This window comes from Dermacentor variabilis, chromosome 8, assembly GCF_050947875.1.
Source record: "Dermacentor variabilis isolate Ectoservices chromosome 8, ASM5094787v1, whole genome shotgun sequence".
In the NCBI taxonomy this organism is placed as follows: Eukaryota; Metazoa; Arthropoda; class Arachnida; order Ixodida; family Ixodidae; genus Dermacentor; species Dermacentor variabilis.
In genome coordinates, this window is record NC_134575.1 from 56,113,187 (window position 1) to 56,133,478 (window position 20,292).

General features: G+C 45.3%; 2 protein-coding genes across 4 annotated transcripts in view; both read right to left on the minus strand.

Annotated features, from left to right (window-relative positions):
• LOC142591036 (uncharacterized) overlaps nucleotides 1-20,292 on the minus strand; it is a 256,522-nt gene that overhangs the window by 133,688 nt on the left and 102,542 nt on the right. The window lies entirely within an intron of this gene.
• The window catches only part of LOC142591035 (uncharacterized), a 77,203-nt gene that overhangs the window by 26,916 nt on the left and 29,995 nt on the right, over nucleotides 1-20,292 (minus strand). The window contains exons 4-7 of the mRNA XM_075703409.1: nucleotides 18,301-18,362; nucleotides 10,409-10,560; nucleotides 3,143-3,169; nucleotides 576-602 (exon numbers count right to left, since the gene is read on the minus strand). Coding sequence (XP_075559524.1) covers nucleotides 576-602; nucleotides 3,143-3,169; nucleotides 10,409-10,560; nucleotides 18,301-18,362 — 268 coding nt within the window. The remainder of the gene's footprint in view (nucleotides 1-575; nucleotides 603-3,142; nucleotides 3,170-10,408; nucleotides 10,561-18,300; nucleotides 18,363-20,292) is intronic.

The following is a 20,292-nucleotide window of genomic DNA, read 5'->3' on the forward strand; positions in this document are numbered from 1 at the left end:
GGAGACATTTCATTTAAAAATGTGGGACAATTGCGTAAATTGTACAGTTCTAAGTCCGATACTGCTGCTACTATTGTCATCCAAGGAATGAAGTCAGAGATTGTGATGCGCAGTAACTCCACCTTCAGCCCATTGAGGAGCTATACATCGCCCTCGCACCGCGGAAATGCCATTACATTGGAGAGCGGGATGAATTGAGACCAGCGCTGACACGCACTCGTTTGGTCTTCAGATTGCCATGCCACGCGTGAAGAAATTGCGAGCGGAACTGCTGAATACAGTATAAAAATGCTGAAAGGTGATTCAGCCTCCAGTGAACATCGATGAAACGCTTACATTCGGGCGCGGCTCTCAATAATTTACATACGTCATGCCTCACGTTTTCCCCTCAACTCACCCAGGAAGACATCATTTTTATCGAGGTAAAATAAACGTAGCTTTGCCTTTCAACTATGTATATATATATATATATATATATATATATATATATATATATATATATATATATATATATATATATATATACTTTCCAGTCGAGTAGGTAAGAATCGTCAAAAAACAGATGCATTACGTACGTTCTTATCATCTTGTCTTTTCCGATCCTGAAAGGTGCAAGATATGGCATTTTAATGGTTTTTACTATGAGCACACCATCAAAATTTAGAGAGGGAAGAAACCTAACCCACGTATTTTATTTCGGAGAGAAATTGTAAGAAATTCAAAGAAATATGCAGAAATCGTTTACAAATCAGCTGTATGAGTCAAGCGAAATTTCCCAAAATGATTTGTGACATGTGCGTAGATCCTATCAAACGTCTCACCTTAAATGGCAGAGCTTACATTGTAGGTCCATTCAAACAGAGAAAACGTGGCACATTATTGCCTTTATTTCTTGGTAGTGGAAGACTAGAAAAAACTGAGTCAAAAAACGTCTCTACCCTTCAAGGCACTCTGAAAGGCATTTACGCGGGTTTGAACCATGCGGTCCTAGCAGATAGGCGTCAATTTCGAATCAATTTTCAATCAACCCACGCTTTGAGGTTTTCCCAAGGTTCTCTAACGGGGAGTGTTTGCGTATGTGGCCAACAGTGGTATTTCCTCATTCAGTCTTAGGTCAATGTCCGGGCTACTAAACAGGATCGCCTGATCACCCCCCGGATTACGCACCATCTGCACAAGTGATTTCTACGAATAACTTCAGAACGTTTGGGACGTCAAATTTGTGCCATTTGGCGCAGGATTCATCTCCACTAGTATGCGAAATAAAGTAACCAGGAATGCCCGAACAAGTATGCTTGAAGTGTATGCGGCTGTACTTCCGAAATTTCGGAAAAACGAATAGACTTTGGGAACCTGTTGTATTATATTGCGATATAAATCTCATGGACTCCTAAGGGAAATTATCGCCACCGGCGTTGGCGCCACGATGACCTTCTGGATATATCTAAGTTTACACAAATTTCAATAAATAAACATAAGCAGCAGTGTTAAACAAGAAAATTCGAACAAAAAACGTCTAGCACCGAAGTGCGCTACTCTTATTATTTCGCAACGCACTTATTTTGTTGTGTATTGCATGGTAATATTGTCAGTAACGGGTATACAACATTATTTAAAACACATTTGTAGATGCACGGGAAGGAAAAATAGATACCATGCAATAAAGTTCAAGGAAAGTTCAAAGTGGGCCTGTATAACCAAGCGCGAATTCCTCTTTAGTGAGCTTTAGCTTGGTAAGCCTCACTCACCATGTCACCTTATAAAGGAAGGTACTCGAACGGAAATATATACCTATGCATTATGTATTTACATCAGTACCTGTAAACGTTTTGACAATAAATTTTCGTAAATGTCCTTACCTTGCTTTCCTTCTGTTTCTGCAGTATGATATTATTCTGACAACTCTTCAATCCGACTTTGTTGTTATTGCCGTTCTTCTTCCAACTAACACGCGTATCTATCTCGTTGTTAGAAGTGTTTGTGTGGTGTACCATGATGCGTTGGAACGCCAACTGATAACATTTTTTTTTACTCTATCGTCAGCCGTAAGTTGCGCGCTATCCACTTTCTACAACGCAATTTTTGCTAGGTGACGCCCCCAATGCTTCTTCTAGTAGTTGTAGCACAATTAGTAGAATGCTCATCTACCAATCTTCTTTTGTATTCTGAGACCTTCATCAGAAAGGGATGAAGTTCCAAAGCACGTCGTACGTTTTTTTTTTTTGCCTGTAGAAGCTTTTGTAATGGCTGTATCGTCAGAAGTTTGGTGCACGACTTTTGATTTTATTTTATATTGCGCGCTCTTACTTCATCCTTGTACCTCATTTCCCTCGGACCTAGCTTTGCGTCTTTTTTATGCGTGACGGGATCTTGCATCGTCAAGTTTTTATGACTTTTTTCTTGCATTTCACAAGTGCCGTAGACGAATGCCAGTTGCGGTAAAGATAAATGTACTCATTTTTGTTGTCTCACTTATGTGTACTGGTTGTGTTTGTTTGTTGTGTGTGTATTTATTTTTTGCTTGTGTACGATTTCGTTAGTTGTGTGTGCAATGCACCATAATTTGTATTGAACTTTGGCTTTAATGCGCATTGTGACTTTCTTCATTTCATGCTCGTTTTCGAAAGTAATTGCACTTTTCTTGTGGTCCTCGCCTGCCTTGGCTGCCAAACGGGTGACCGAATCAATCAATCAATAAATAAATATATCCACCGAGGTAGCACGCGACGCAATTGCGGATAGGCAGCCAACCAAGTCAGAAAAAGTCGGCGAATTAATGTTTTGGTTATAGCATATAAGGGATAATAGCTATTTTTTATTTTATTACCAGGGTATCTTATCAGTGCACAAATGGTGTACTGATTTATATCGCGGAGTGCTCGCTGGTTTCCTTATTATGCACTGCTTAGTAGACGTTGAATGGTAAGGGTCTCACATTACTGGAATTTCCAGTCTAACCCATGATAACTCGATGAAGATTGTTAAGCTTTATGTGCGAACGACTAACGTATCAATAAGCAAGGAAACATCAACTTTCTGCTTAAGAGAAATGTCCTCTTCACAGCGGGCTATAGACATTTTTAATGCCTAGTTAAATGGAACAGTGCTGCACCAAGGCGGAGATAGCTTTAAATTTACTTACAGCACTTTGATTGTATCAGGGGCATAGCTGAAAAATAGAAGAAGACCATTTTAGTATTGGTTCTGTTTGACTATTGTAAAGCTGTCGTGCAAACAAACAAAGAAGGATTACGTTGTTTACAAACAAGTTCTGACATGTGGCACAATTTCGTGCTATATTATTTAAGGACTAGCCAGTCTGTAGAGCGCTGTATGAAGAATGTTAAGCTAGACTAACATTCTTTAATACAACGTCGTTACTACTCGCTTAATACGTACATTTATTAAATTTGAGCCTTACTCATGCAGTGAAATTTGCAACATTCACTACGCAGACATTTGTTCAACTTCACTGCTATGCACCAGCCTAAATTATTTGGTAGCATTCTCAAATATGATATTCCGCCAAAGTCTCTAAAATTACAACAACTTTAGCTTATTAACGTTGCGGGAATGTACGCTTATAATAACGTATTCGCAACTTGTCTTCTCCGTTATATCAATGTTCGAATCCAGACATAAATTCTTCTCCAATGCATGAAAGAGGTCAAAACTAAGTACACTAAATACGCTTAGTATATAAGGTTGCATTCCCTCAAAGTTGATATCTTAAAGTTCCTCAAATTTGGGTTGGCTTTCTTATAACCACGTTGTAGAAACGTAGCCTACTGAGTTACGCTGGAGCGCTGCCGTGGAGTGTGGCACATAGTGGAACAGGAAATTCCGAAATTTATTGGACAAGCGCAAATTTGAGAGCATTCACTTGATGCACCATTTGAAAAAGTGAAGAATTATTACAATTCAGGTTGCGCAAAGTGCTATGGGTTGTTGCGAAACTACAACGAAAGTATGCAGATTATATGCAGTCGTACTTGCATGGAACAACAAAGCTGTTTCTAGTTAGGTGAAACACTTCTCCCAAGGCGTCAAATGAATTAAAACCAACATACTGACAAAAACTGGCAAGACATGTACGGATCTGTGTGTATTCGTGTTCACGCTGTGTTCGTCTTGTAAGAATATGGGCAGCTTATCAATGTATGTCATGGACTAATGACCGAAGGTGCGCTGGAGAAATAAGCATTGGTAGCCGGAAGTAAAGACGGCGACGACGTGTAAATAGTTCCAGTGGTCTCGTGCGCACCAGAAACAGGAGTGCCACGTGGTCGGGCGGCAGTGGCAGCTTAAGTATGTGGTGCAGTGACAGGCAACTTTAGAAGGACAGGTGTTAGTGCTTGAGTGACTTGGGTCTGGGCGTACGCCACCAGCTCAGTTGCGTGACCGAAAAGAGAAAGTTCACTTGCAACATCCTTGTGCATAAATTGTTTTATTCGTAAGAATAAAACTGTAAGGTTAGTGGTGTCGTCTTTTCGTCGACTGTTCGTGTCGTTGTTGCAGCGGTAAGAAAAAAAACTCCCTATACATGGGTAGATACCGCAGATAGTGCAGTGCGGGGCCCACCAGCGGCGGAAGTGAAGCAGGCGTTCAGCACTCTGCATACGTGGGCCGATCCCGATGACAGCGCAATGCCGGCCCTACCCATGGCGGAGTTGCAGTTCGCCATTAAGGGGTCCACATGCACAGCTTCTTGGGTGATCCTTCTTCAGAGTAGATTGGCACTGATTTTTTTGGACAGGTAATCATTATTCTGACAAGGCTAAATCAAGTGGATGGCCATCTAGGCGCTTCTAACAACTCAGTGAAACGTGTGGTCAGATATTTCTCTCATTGCGTGCTTTATTTTGTCCTACGCTTCGACAAAAGATTAGGTTGGGCGCGTTTCCAAAAACAGAGCAAATTTATGATACAGTTAGTAGAACCCTCAACCTTGCGGCGGGTTCGAGTTGTTCGGCTGCTCAAGTACTACACCACGCGAAGCCGGTGCATGGTGGGATGGCTGAGGAGCTGTCACGGTTGAAGGAAAGCCGACTTGGAAATGCGGTCGGCCTCTAAATTTCTGAACGAGAAGTTAGGCAGGGCAATCAGGTGAAACTAGACATTGGTGAGCTTAACGTGGTCGTCCGGCTTATGTTAAACACTTACTTGACCGTACTCGGCCATCCAATCTTCCACATAGTTGCAGCGTGAACTGATAAATATAGCGTTGTCGAGCTGCCACGATACGCCAGTACAGACGCTGGTGCGGAGTATGGGAGCCGCATGCAATGAGCTGGCATCTATGATGGTGAAAGCGGATAGTAGCGCCTAGCTCTGGAGTGCCAGTATCATGAAAAACAACCCAGCACGTCCACTAAGTACAAATAATGTGTTGGTGTGCTGTAAATTTTCAATGCTATCTTGCAGCAGATTTCATTAACGGCAGTAGGTGTGATAGTGCGCCTCCAAAGACCATGTATCGTGGCCTTGATTTTTCACCAGCCAGATGTCGGTTGTCTTCAGTAAAATGCTCAATACTTAACGCTTCTTTACAGGAGTTTATTGTAAAAGTTGACCCCACCTCAGTGGTACAGTTTCTAATAGTGGTATAATTGTAGAACTATGTTCACATACAACTCAAGAGAAGACTGTATAACAGCTGTGCCTTACCAGTACTCACATACGGGGCAGAAAGCGGGAGGCTTACGAAAAGGGTTCTAATTAAATTGAGGACGACGCAATGAGCTATGGAAAGAAGAATGATGGGTGTAACGTCAAGGGATAAGAAAAGACCGGACCGCGTGAGGGAACAAACGCGAGTTAATGACTTCTTAGTTGAAATCAAGAAAAATAAAAGGCCATGGGCAGGACATGTAATGAGGAGGGAAGATAACAGATGGTCATTAAGGGTTAGAGAATGGATTCCAAGGGAAGGGAAGCGTGGCAGGGGAAAGCAGAAAGTTCGGTGAGCGGATGAGATTAAGAAGTTTGCAGTGCCAACATGGCCACAATTATTACGTGACCGGGGTAGTTAAAGAAGTATGGGAGAGGCATTTTGCCCTGCAGTGGGCGCAACCAGGCTGATGAAGAAGAAGAAGATGATGATGATGGATCACGCACACGCGGCAATGTTTGTGCCTTCTAAGCACTAGTGCCGTAAGAATATGCCTAGTAGGAATCCTAAAATTTAAAAAAAAATATATGTTATGGTGTTTTACGTGCCAAAGCCACTTTGTGATGATGAGGCACACCCTAGTGGAGGAATCCGGAAATTTCGACCACCAGGGGTTCTTTAACGTGCACCTAAAGCTAAGTATACGGGTGTTTTCGCATTTCGCCCCCATCGAAATGCGGCCGCAGTGGCCGGGATTCTATCCCGCGACTTCGTGCTCAGCAGCCCACCAACATTGCCACTGAGCAACCATGGTGGGTTAGTGGGAATTGTCTCTTTCCTTTTCCTGCGAAACAGCGCCTTTTTGCTCTGTTTACGAGGTATAGTCATTAATGGTGGAAAGGCGTCCTGTTGCCAAAGAGTGCCGTGTCTTTTGGTAATGAATTGTGTAATATGTAGAAAGGGTTCAAATTGAGTTGCAAATTTGGATGTGATGTGGCGGTAAGGAAGCCTGAAGACGGCTTGCTGTAAACGTTAGAAAACATATAAACATCAAAATAAAGACAATGAAGCATGGAAATAAGGCATAAAGGTTTCGGTATGAAGAATCGATATAAAAGAATGAATGCAAGCACGGCTACCTCCACAGGGCTCGTGATGAAAAGCACGGGCTAAGAGGCACGTGCTGTAAAATATTGTCAGTTTCAGTTATAGCCCGAAAGGCGAAGATATGCTACACACCAACCGGACAAAGGATTTCTAAGATGCGAAGGTCTTTAAAAAGCTAAAACTTGTTCATATTAATAAGCATCATTCTCGTCAGGAGCTTCATTGCCTTTTATGCCACTGTGGTCAGGGGACCAGCAAAGGATATCTTATTTACCCCTACAAGCAGAGCATAGTAATACAGATAGTTCATTAAAAACTCATTCTTCCACTCTGTGAAGAAGGATGACCAGCGAATCTCTGTATGTGGGTGCCTAATGCGGAACCGCACCTCCGCTGCTGGTCGGCTCGGCATTGGGCTACCTTTCGGATCAGCTCACGTATGGGAAGTGCTTAACGCCTGCTCCAGCTCCGCCGCGGGTCGGGCTGGTATGGCACTATCTTCCGGATCGGCCCCCTAATGGGGAGTGCTTAACGCATGCTCCAGCTCCGCCGCGGGACAGGCCGGTATGGCACTATCTTCGGGATGGACCGACGTATGGCGGCGCTTAAGGCCTGCTCCAGACCCGCCGCGGGTCGGGCCGGGCCGGTATGACACTATCATCGAGATCGGCTCGCGTATGGGGGTGCTTATCGCCTCCTTCACCTCGGCCGCGGGTCGGCCCGGCATTTTACCATCTCCGGGATCGGCCCACGTATTTTTTTGTTTACCATGCTAAAAATGGCACGAAAGTTTCTCTGAATGGTAGAGGTATACAGCATCGCTGTAAAAACATTGTTCTTACATTTCCAATAACCCATTAGGCCTCGAAATACACTCAAATAGTGCGCAAACACAATAGCGCTTGTGAGATTTCTTTGCTTAATGTGTTTAACTACAGGGATGATCGCGTGTGCTTCTGCCGTAATATAAAGTGCGTAACGATGCGTATACACTTGCATATAGATTCAGTGTACTATATGCTAAAAATGATGGTCCTTGAGCAGCGTAGGCAACTATAGGAGGAAACTTCGAAGCATCTGTATAAGATTGAGCAGCGGCATACTTTTCCTTAATTTAAGGAAATGCGAACGTATATGGGTATCAGTGGCCCGTTGTGATATTCCTAAGAGATGCCACATTCGATGGTCTGCTACCCCTTAGGTTGGGGAAGCCTAGTAGGGACCACCCGGAAATTCTCAACAGGGGGGATGCCTGTTTCTTCTGACAGTGCTTACAACCGGATGGACAGAGGAGGCCAATGGCTGGGTGGGGACGGAAAAGCCTGACCATGGACAGGTCATGAATAATAAATGACATGGATGATCTACATCTGGTTTTACCTTCAGGAAGTAAGAAAATCTTAAATATGTCCTTCGGAAGTATAGAGACCATTCGTTAGATTCAACGTTCAAGCTTTTCACAGGACTACGCCTGCAGACGCTTTGGAATGGTGGATGTCTAATTGGCGGATAAGATCTAACGCTTTCATTGCAGTAGGCGTAGAATTGTATATCATAACGCCGTAGTCAACACGTGGTAACAATACACTTTTCTAGAAACATTTATCGCACTCCCTGGCGCTCCCCCCGGATGTGCATGACAAGAGCTTCAGGAGACTCATAGTCCGGAGGAACTTTTTCTTTACATACTTCATATGCGGGAAAAAAGTGAGTTTGCTGTCTTTAAGACTGCCTATTAGGCAACCTTAACATTTATATACATGGCTCTCAAATAGCCTTTCTCCATTGACGCGTAACATGGGGTCCGGCCGTATACCTGTCTTGTTAGATAACAAGATGCACGTGCCCTTTTCGATTATATAAATTCAAAGTGTTATTGTGTGCCCCCTTAGGCGATATATTTGAGGAAACCTGTATTCGTCCCTCGTAGACAATTGAATTGCATGATTTGTACCTATCTGGATGTCATTAGGATATTTACGCGGTATACAATATAGAGAAAGGTCAATCTGACAATAAAAAGACTACAGCTCCGCACACGCACTTGTGAAACACTCTTTCACAAAATCACGAAACAATACGTTACGAACACTAACACGGAACGTGCGGTGGGAGAGGTTCTGAAACTATGGCTATAATACAAGATCTGTATGGAAGAAGCAGCTCTCTTTATACATGCGTTACCGCATGAAGCGAGGCAAATAAGTTTATTGGTTGCACATAGGTTGTATATAATTGTGAAAGGGCGCTTCGTCATTTGTCTCTCTTTCATAGGTGGAAAGAAAGTGCGTTTCGTTTTTGTGGACGTTGATTGCTTGGAAGTTTTAGATTGTCACTGACTATAAAGTGTTTTCTGCCTATAAGAAAATTGCAAACATGCTCCATTATTTTTTCTATTGTATGTACAACACAGGCTTCCCTAGATACTCTTGAATACACTGTTTGAGACTCTTCGATAGCTTCTCGTATATGTGTAGTGCATGTTTATGTGGGTGTTTCGGCCTTTTGAGCTACTGCTTCTTACATGCGTTTGCATTTGGTGCAGGAGTCGACAACAAACTTTTTATTTTCCTTAACAAAGGGCTCCACGCTCTTCTCGAGTCCACGTGATGTTCTTACTGCATCCGTGTTGTCCCACTCAGACATAGCTAAAGAGAATCAAGCTAGGTCACGGAGAATCAAAGGTTGTAGTATCTGACACTTGTACAGCGTGCCAGCCACTCAACGCCTTCGCCTACATTTCATGCGGACGAGCGTTGGTCCACACAGCACTGAACATGTCCAAGTTACCTTGACCTTTGCGCACGCACAACTGGGAATGGCGTGCCTCTATCACAGTACTAAAACATGGCGAAGCGGTTGCCAAGAGATTGGCAAGACGGCGCCTCCGATGAAGTTCTGGCCATTGCGAGCACCTGGAACGTTGTGTTGTACCACGCGCATCCAACACGATGTTACACCCATGAGAGGGGTGTTTTGAAATGCCACCTAGAGGTAGCCTCCACGTCGGTCGCCGAGCGCTCAACGGTATTGAGCTAGCCAGCCGAAACCTCCTCTACCTTTTCCCTTCCCGTTTTTACATTCCGCACATCGTGTCGTGGCGTAAAATCGAAACGCCCAAAGTACTGGCCCACTTCGATTGCGATAACTGAGTAATTTAGAAGGCTGCTAATTTTCTAAATTCAGGCACCCCTTGCACAGCGCAAAACACATGAGCACTGAAGTCATCAATCACAAATATTTTCCTCGTGTTTTAACCTTGACATGTCAAATGGTAAAGTTGTACGCATAAGGCAGATATGCCTACATATAGCACAAATGTTATAGTATTTCTGGAAATTGCAGCCATATTAGTGTCAATCCGATTGAAGATTACACTACACTAGGAGGGCGCAATTATCTGGCTTCAAAATAATTATTGAATACCCTTCTTTTCTAATTTTGAAGCGGTATACTAGGCTGCTTCTTACTTTTCCCTGTCTCCTCGGTGAGATGTCGGAAGCAGGAAGCTTATATTTGTTGAAATTTGAAGCATGTTGTCAGGGATCAGTTTAGGTTAATAGCACCCTAGGCAAAACCGCCTTTCACACTTAAATCTTTGCATAATACACGGCATCTACATGGGAATATATTGCCTTCTCAGATTTTGGCCTGACAGGATGGAAACGAAATGATGGACATTGTACTTACGAGACCTTCACATATTTGTAGCACTCCACTGTCCTCTTACATCCTTTAGAATGGGTAGCTTGGAACCTAGACTTCACACATTCGCATTTACTTTTAATCCAGTCGTCTTCGTCAATCATTTGCAGATGAATTTCCTGTTGAGTATGAAGAAACTTGGGAAAAGAAAATAAACATTGAAGTGGAATGTAGCTACACACAATAAATCGGGGAACAGGCAAAACTATTCTTAAGCGCATGCAAATTATTGGTGCTTAGAAATTCGTGGTATTTATTATTTTAGTCGGTGTGGATGGCACAAATTAGATGGGCACGATGCGTTTGCGATCACAAAACGATTACATAGTTGGGACTCCAAAAGGAACATATTGTCCGCACGCACGGCGAGAATGCCGAATAATGCATCTAATATTGGCCAATATTATGACCATATAGGTTCACTCTCATGAACAGGCAGGCCAGGAACTACGCAATGAGATACACGCTGATATGCCTACATACGTGGGATTCTTTCTGGCCTTGTGTTTTTACAGATGCTGACCAATTTATTAGGTGCCGAAAATACAACGTAGATGCCGCTCCTTCAAGCAATCTTCTTCATTCTAAAGGAGAACCCGTGTATGTAGGGGATGACGGCAGCCTTTCTTTTGTTCATGTCAGTGCTCGACACGGCCTTGTGGCCTTGTGTAAAAACACAAGGCCAGCAAGAATCCCACGTACCGCATGCGAAAAGGAACATGAGAACAAATTGATTGATTGCATCGCCGGCGTGGTATAACGTATTACTCTCGGCTGTGGACAATCCTACATCAGTCAAACAGGCAGATGCATAAATTACAGTCTACGAGAACACAGAAACAAAGTTAACAACGTGGCCGCTGACGGCTTTCTTGCCATCCATTGCCAGAGATGCAAGTGCAAACCAAGTTTTAAAGAAACAGTCATCATGAGTAGAAGCAGGTGTGAAATGATGCGCTTGATAATAGAAGCCAGACACATATGAACATTCGGCGAAGCATGCGCCAGTAAAACTGCCATTTCATTATCTTCAAAAGAGTTGAATCATCTTTGTTCGCGTTGAACGTGTACATGTCTGTGAATATGTGAGTCAAGAAATTGCCTAGGTGTGGTTCCCAGTTTATATATTTTGTTTAATTTTCCAAAAGCGTTGCACGTGTTGTATGATGGGTCAAAGGTGTATATATAGCGACGAGAACTAAACATAAATCTATTGTTGAAAGTAGCGCTGTGTTTATCAGATGAGCCTTCTGTTGCCCGTGTCAAGCTTGCGCTATAACAAAATAAGATATGCCGTACCAACAAGCCCCTATTGCTATCCTCGTCGACAATGTAGTTCACAGGCGATGTCTTCGCGACATCACGGTAGGTTCCTTGATATTTGGACACAAGCTTGGATGAGAGTGCAGCAGGAACGGCGCGAACCCAAAGCCACACAAAGGTGTCCGGAAGAAAGTGACACTGCCGCTGATCATCGTCAAGTCTAGGTTTTTGTGTCCATTGGTCGACGCCTGTAAGGGAACGGGCGAGCTGACGGCATTCCTCTGCTCGACGGGCAGCTTCAGAGAGGGGCGTACATTCGGATGAGTTGGGTCTGTACGGAAGAATGGTATCGAGGATAGTCGAAGGTTCGCGGCCATACAAGAGGAAGAATGGGGAGAAGTTTCAGATCGCCTGTGGCGCAGTGCTGTAGGCGAACGTGATGAATGACAAAATGAGGTTCGAATCAGTGTGATTAGAGGCGACGTATTTGGCGAGCATGTCGCCAAGGGTGCGGTTAAACCTTTCCGTCAGCCCATTAGTTTGAGGATGGTAGGCGGTGGTGGTAGCGATGAGCGATGCTGCATTCAGGAAGGAGCGCTTTTACGACTTCGGAGAGGAAGACGCGTCCTAGATCACTTAAACGTTCGCGAGGCGCAACAGATGCTATATCGCGAGTGGTGGCATCAGACAGAGCGGCTGTTTCTGCGTATCGCGTCAAATGGTCGATGGCGATGTCTATCCAGTGGTTCCCGGAAGCCGTTCTCGGGAGGGGTCCATACAGATCAGCGCCAATGCGATCGAAGGGCCTGAAAGGGCACGGGATTGGTTGCAGTGAATTGGGTGCATGCTGAGCAGGAACCTTGCGGCGTCGGCACTGAGGGCACGACCAAATGTACTTGCACACAAAGGTGTACATGCCACGCCAAAAAAAAAAAAAAACTGCAGCGAAGCCAGGTGCGCGTCTTGAAGACACCCGCATGTGCACAATGCGGCTCAGTGTGGAAGGCAGCACATATTTTACCACGAAGATGTCGAGGTATCACCAGCAACCACTTGCGGGCGTCAGAGACGTAATTCCGGCGATAGAGGAGTTCATCCTGAATTTCGAAGTAAGATGCTTGATGGCGCAAAGCTCGAGAAGGTGAAAGAACAGTCGGCGGGTTTTAAAAGAAGCGGATAAGAGTGCTAATCCAGGCATCTTTGCGTTGCTCCGAAACTATGCCGCAGCCTGCTGGGAACGAAAGTACTTGGTCAACGGCGAGAGGCAGGCATCGCTTTTGGTTGAGACGGGCGAACGGGAAAGTGCGTCGGCATAGGTGTGGCGGCGGCCAGATCTGTAGATAACGCGCACGTTGAAATCTTGCAACCGCAAAGCCCAGCGAGCTAATCGACTAGAGGAGTCCTTCAACGTGGACAGCCAACAAAGTGCGTGGTGGTCTGTAATCACTTCGAAGGGGCGGCCATAGTGGTAGGGTCGAAATTTCGCAAGTGTCCAGATTATGGCCAAACATTCCTTCTCCGTAATGGAATAATTCTACTCAGCTTTGGTGTGGGTGCGGCTTGCGTGTGCAATGACGTACTCGTCGAATACAGATTTGTGCTGCGCGAGCACAGCGCCGAGCCCAATACCGCTGGCGTCGGTGTGTACTTCGGTCGGAGCGGTCGGGTCGAAGTGACGCAGTATAGACGGCAAGTTTAGTAGATGACGCAACTCGGGACGCATCGTCACAAGTGGCCGACTAGGCGTAGTCATTCAAGTCGCTCCATAGAAGCTAATTTAAGGGAGCGGTAATGGACGCAAAATTCCGAATGAAGCGGCCAAAGTAAGAACACAGGCCAAGTAAGCTGCGAAATTTTCTTACGGAGGAAGGTTTGGGAAAATCAGAAACTGCACGGAACTCGACGGCGTCAGGAAGAATACCGTGTTTAGATATTACATGGCCAAGGATGGTGAGTTGACTTGCGCCAAAGTGGCATTTCTTCAGGTTGAGCTGGAGGCCGGCGGCAGTTAGGCACTGCAACACGTCCTCCAGCCTACAGAGATGGGTGGGAAAATCGGGCGAAAACATAATCCCATCATCTAAGTAGCACAGGCGCGTTTTCCACTTGAGACCACGCAAAAGATTGTCCATCATACTCTCAAATGTTTCGGGAGCATTGCAAAGCCTGAAAGCATGACACGAAAATCATATAGGCCATCTGGTGTTACAAAGGCCGTTTTAGGTTTGTCTTCGAGTGCCATGGGGACTTGTCAATAGCCGCTGCGTAAGTCGATAGAAGAGAAGAACTCCGGGCCTTGGAGATAGTCAAGGGCGTCGTCAATTCTCGGAAGAGGGTAAACATCTTTACGAATTATTTTGTTAAAACGACGGTAATCGACACAGAATGGTATCGATCCATCCTTCATCTTAACGAGAACAATGGGAGATGCCCAGGGGCTCTCCGAAGGCTCAATGACGCCGCGCTTGAGCATGTCAGCTACTTGGTCATCGATAACACGGCGCTCTGTCACGGATACGCGATATGATCTTTGTCGCACTGGCGCACTCGTACCCGTGTCGATGCGATGAGAAACAGTTGACGTGTGGCCCAAGGGAACATGCTGGCAGTCGTAAGACGAACGGAACTTGTCGAGAAGGCGTAGAAGCTGGGCGCGTTGAGAAACAGTAAACGTGTCGGCGATGGAGCTATATAAAACATCGGGCGATGTCGGCTCCTGCGCTGCGTTACAGGTCACTCCGGCGACCTCATGAATGGCGATGGGACCCGTTGGCAGGTCAATGACTGCAGTAGGGTAGACACACTGGACGCGACCAACGCACTCCCCACGAAGCAAAGTGAGAGGACAGGATAATCGGTTCGCGACGAGCAATCTGCTGGCGCCGGCATAAACGTCGAAAAGAGCGAAAAGTAGCGGGGAACATTTGCGACGAGCGAGAATTGCAGATGACATAAAAAGTGTGCTGGCATCAGCAACGATGTTGCATAACACTGTGGAAAGGGCAGATGAGTGCGGTGGAATTGTAACGTCTTCGGCAACAAATACTTTATCTTCAGGTGCATGAGCGTCAAGGAGCGAGGCATTACACAGCGTTTTAAATCCCCCTTCAGCAGGAGAACACTCAATGACGGCCTTATAAGCGGAAAGGAAGTCCTACCCCAAAATAAGGTCGTGGGAACAAGAACACAGAACCGAAACTTCGACGATGTACAGGAGGCCGTTGATCACAACGCGTGCAGTACACGCAGCTGCAGGCGTGATGCGGTCCGCGCTGGCAGCACCTAGTAACACGTTGTACAGTGGCGTCGTGACTTTTCTGAGTGAACGGCAACGTTTGGCACCGATAACTGAAACTGCAGGGCCAGTGTCAACGAGGGTGAGTGCAGCGACGCCGTCCACATATACGTCAATAACATTAGTCGGAGAAGGGAGAGGCCTCGGTGTGTTCGTGGGTGACGCAGTCTTCCCTCTGGAATTGCGACGATTAGTTTTCCCGTTGCGGCGAAGAAGGACGATGGCGCATCGGCGAAAGCGAGCGGCGTCGAGGCGGTGGCGAACGGTGGTCAACAAGAGGGCGGTGGTCCGAGCAGGAAGACATCTGGCCGCGGTTCTGAGATGTGGATGATGACGAGTATGGGAACCGTATGGTGCGGCGTCAAAGCTACGGCGGTAGGACGTTGCGCGGCGACGACAAAACCGTGCAACGTGGCCAGGTACACCGCATGCAAAACATATTGACCGGTTGTCAGGAGGGCGCCATTGTCTACTGCTGTACGGCGGTTGAACGAAGTGAGGAGCTGTTTGCTGGGATCGGCTTCGTAGGCGTTGTTCAGCGCGAAGCTGGCGCACGCCAGGCGGCGGAAAACTTCTGCGATGCCGCTTTTGAAGCTAGCCCAAGTGCGGAGAACGGCTTGGTGGTTTTTGAGCCACAGCTTGGCGACGCCCAATAAATAGAAGATCGCGTTGGCGAGCTTTAGGGGATCAAGCTATTTGTTGGTGTTGCTGGCGCGGTCATAGGATTCCAGCCAATCTTCGATGTCTTTCTCATCGGTGCTGGTGAAGATATCAGGATCCCGCAGACGCTCGGCACCGACACATACGATGGCTGGAGTAACCGTTGGGGACGTCGGGCTGGGGTCTTCAGGCATGACGGATGGCAGAGGTTGGGTGCGTAATTCCAGGTTGGGGATAACCGTAGCAGCTCCACTAGAATCTTATATGAATACACACAAGAGAGCAGCAGGAAGCGTGCCTCCACCAGAGCAGCACCGGCAATCTCGAGCGCGCGCCTGCCGGGCGACTGGCGAGTGGCTGTGGCGCCTGGAATTTCTCTTCCCAACAATATATATAAGAGCTCTATAGAGACTTATACAACGCGAGTGGTACACACGAAGATAATGGAAGAAAGAATGAGCTAAAGGAATTCGAAATCCCACAGGTAACGCCGGAAGAAGCAAAGAAAGCCTTGGGAGCTATGCATAGGGGGAAATCAGCTGGGGAGGATCAGGTAACAGCAGATTTGTTGAAGGGTGGTGGACAGATTGTTCTAGAGAAACTGGCCACCCTGTATACGCAATGCCTCATGACTTCGAGCGTACCAGAATGTTGGAAAAACGCTAACATAATCCTAATCCATAAGAAAGGGGACGCCGAAGACTTGAAAAATTATAGACCAATCAGCTTACTGTCCGTTGCCTACAAAGTATTTACTAAGGTAATTGCAAATAGAATCAGGAACACCTTAGACTTCCGTCAACCAAAGGACCAGGCAGGATTCTGTAAAGGCTGCTCAACAATAGACCAAATTCACACTGTCAATCAGGTGATAGAAAAATGTGCAGAATATAATCAACCCTTATATATAACTTTCATTGATTACGAGAAAGCGTTTGATTCAGTTGAAACCTCAGCAGTTACGGAGGCATTGCGTAATCAGGGTGTAGACGAGCCTTATGTAAAAATACTGAAAGATATCTATAGCGGCTCCGCAGCCACCGTAGTCCTCCATAAAGAAAGCAACAAAATTCCAATAAAGAAAGCTGTCAAGCACGGAGATATGGTCTCTCCAATGCTATTCACAGTGTGTTTACAGGAGGTATTCAGAGACCTGGATTGGGAAGAATTGGGGATAAGAGTTAATGGAGAATACCCTAGTAATTTGCGATTCGCTGATGATATTGCCTTGCTTATTAACTCAGTGGACAAACTGCAATGCATTCTCACTGACCTGGAGAGGCAAGTATGAAAGGCGGGTCTCAAAATTAATCTGCAGAAAACTAAAGTAATGTTTAACAGTCTCGGAAGAGAACGGCAGTTTTCGATAGGTAGTGAGGCACTGGAAATGGTAAGGGAATACATCTACTTAGGACAGGTAGTGACTGGGGATCCGGATCATGAGACAGAAATAATCAGAAGAAGAAGAAGGGGCTGGGGTGCGTTTGGCAGGAATTCTCAGATCATGAACAGCAGGTTGTCATTATCCCTCAAAAGAACAGCTTATAACAGCTGTGTCTTACCAGTACTCACGTACGGAGCAGAAACCTGGAGGCTTACGAAAAGGGTTATACTTAAACTGAGGACGACGCAACGAGCTATGGAAAGAAGAATGATAGCTATAACGTTGAGAGATAAGAAAAGAGCAGATTGGGTGAGGGAACAAACGCGAGTAAATGATATCTTAGTTGAAATCAAGAAAAAGATATGGGGGCATGGGCAGGACACGTAATGAGGAGGCAAGATAACCGATCGTCATTAAGAGTCACAGAATAGATTCCAAGATAAGGGAAGCGTAGCAGAGGGCGGCAGAAGGTTAGGTGGGCGTATGAGATTAAGAAGTTTGCGGGCACAACATGGCCACAATTAGTACATGACCGGGGTACTTGGAGAAGTATGGGAGAGGCCTTTGCCCTGCAGTGGGCGTAACCAGGCTGATGATATATATATATATATATATATATATATATATATATATATATATATATATATATATATATATATAACGAGTGTAAAGTGAAGTGACGCCACCACCGGGAAACATGAAATATTCAATAAAGAAGGGCTTCCGCAGTGGGCTCGATTAGTCGTTTCTGCGAACTGTCGTCACAAAACGTAGTATGAGCTCGAATGCAGCTTGTACATAATAGTAATTACGGTGGTAGCTAATGACTAATCTCGTTGCGGTTTCAATGTCGAGAGACAATGAAGGTAAAGAAATCGTAATGTTTATGTTACCAACCCGAATATAAAGCGAGGGGTGTTTTCTTTCGATGGGAAAAGTTGGAAAAGAAATTCAGGTATGTTTGTGCAACTATAGTATTGCAGCAAATAAAATGATAATGAAGGGTTAAGTCCTCATGTCATATTAAGCCCCGGCACTCGGAAGAAAGTGTTCTTCATCTGAAGAAAAATGAAGCACAATTTGGCGTTGGCATCAACGGTTAATAGTGTCGCAACAATACATATATGAAGCGTGTGCACTTGTCCCTGGAGACAAACAAGTAGTATTGTCGTATCCCTTTTTGCTGTGCGCTAATTTTCGGACATTTATTGTGCTTCCAAATGGTGATACATTCAGCAGAATTTATCAGAAGGAAAAATATTGGCGAATACGTACCTGTAAAATGTCTTGTAAAGATACGACTGGAAGTGAAGGGGGTTCCTGGTTCTGGTTACCGTCTGCAGCCCATTATTCCATGTAATAAAGTAATTAACATACAGTTAGCTAAGACAAATTTTGCATAAATATAATCATTTGAAGGAATTGATTTGAATCGCTTAAATGTTCGGTAAAAGGACATCAGTGAGAACTTTCTGCACAGAACTTAAATTGGGGTTCTCTACATCCTGATTATTATCATTATCCAGTAAAACGTTCTTGTGTCACGAGATGAAAAATGTCTTTTTCGCAAATATCTAACTAAGGTTTCCATGCTTAAAGTCACATAAGCCAACAATCCAAATTCGAGTACCCCATCCCTCTATGTAGGTATATGCCAGCAATCATTCGCGCATCTCAACGGAACAATTCTTTTCTGCTGTTCCGGTTGGCCGCTGACATAATATGTGGACAAAATATAGCTGATAAGGTGGCTATGAGTAGGTTAAGAACCCCTCATGTTTCGTTGCTTATCATTACATCACGTAATGCGGACGCGCAGGTCCACGATTTTATTCGATCCAGAGCGCAAACCTATACCTTTCGTGTGAACACCACCACTTATATGTAGAATAGAGGAATCTATGTTAACTTGCTGTAGGTAGTATCGTATAAATATTGCAGACTGAGTTATCACTACAAACACTGTGCACGAACAAATATTTGGTGGATTAAATGTAGCCGCAGAAATTTGAATTTCTTCTGAAGAAATCAAGTCTTTCTGAAGTAGATTTGTCACTTATACAAAGAAAGGTTATATTTAGCATACCAGCGAAAGGCACTGGTCTCTTCACGAAGCCAACCATGAAACATCATTTTTGTGAAGGCGTTGTCGAAGTGCACTCTGGCACAGCATCCCATACCTCTTCTAAATATGTTATTTCTTTATTGCCGACGGTCATAGCATTAGTGACAGTCATCGAGAAAAATATACTGGAATCAAACACTAGAAGAAAGGAGATCATATCATGTTTGCGAACATGCAAGCGGCGGTGATGAAACTGATATCAAGAGCAATAGTTATTGGATTGATGAAGGCATATGCTGAATTTTTAGACGAATCACATGTTTAAGGCAACTTTCAGACGGTATTTCTTTTGCAGCTTAGTATCGTGAATACTTATGCACTGCGAGAATAAACTTAGGATAGGAATAAATTTAATAAAATGCCAGCAACCGACAGTCTAACGGTCACGACGTTGGCCAAGCATCGACCCATGGCTATGCCTTACTCTACAATACCCAGTTCAGCCCGTTTGTTGTGGGTCGTGAGGCTTGTGATTTTCGAGTGCACCTCGGGCCTGCTGGGTGGGCCATAGCTGAGTGTCCTTGTATGTAGACTGCACTTCACTTCAAAGTTCGGCCGGGTATGTCCTGGAAGTAGCTTCGGTCGCGAACCTGGCACAGTCTTCCATGATGTGGCATTGGTGCGCCGTACCCACTGCTCAAACACCGCATACACTTCTATGATAGAGTTCTGAGTGAAGCACGTGTAGCATTGCCGGGGCGAGGAGTGACCCGGTCTGTATCTGCCTTAGCAAGACGGCCTCTTCCCGACTGAGTGCCGGGTGGGGATGTGGCATTTTGCGTGGAGATAACTGGCAACATTTGGTAATTTCACCATAACTGGTCACTCTATCCTTGGTTTGGAACCATCACGCGGAATCGTCACTCTCAGAAAGTAAGGGCTCGCGCCGCGGAATGGGCCCTCTGGTTCTGGTTCAGTGAAGGTGGACATTCGCCGGCATGTGCCTGGAACCACTTGATACAGATAGTGCTTGGAGGTGCTTGGAGGTGGAGCTTGCGGATGATGGCGGCCGCCGGCGCGGCTGCTCACTCCTGGCCAAAGTTGTGCACGGCGTTCCTCGAGTCGTTAAGCACGGTGCGACACTGGGCCTTGGAGATCGCCAGAGCGAGGGCAACCTCCTCGGTGTCGGTGGCGTCCGAGCA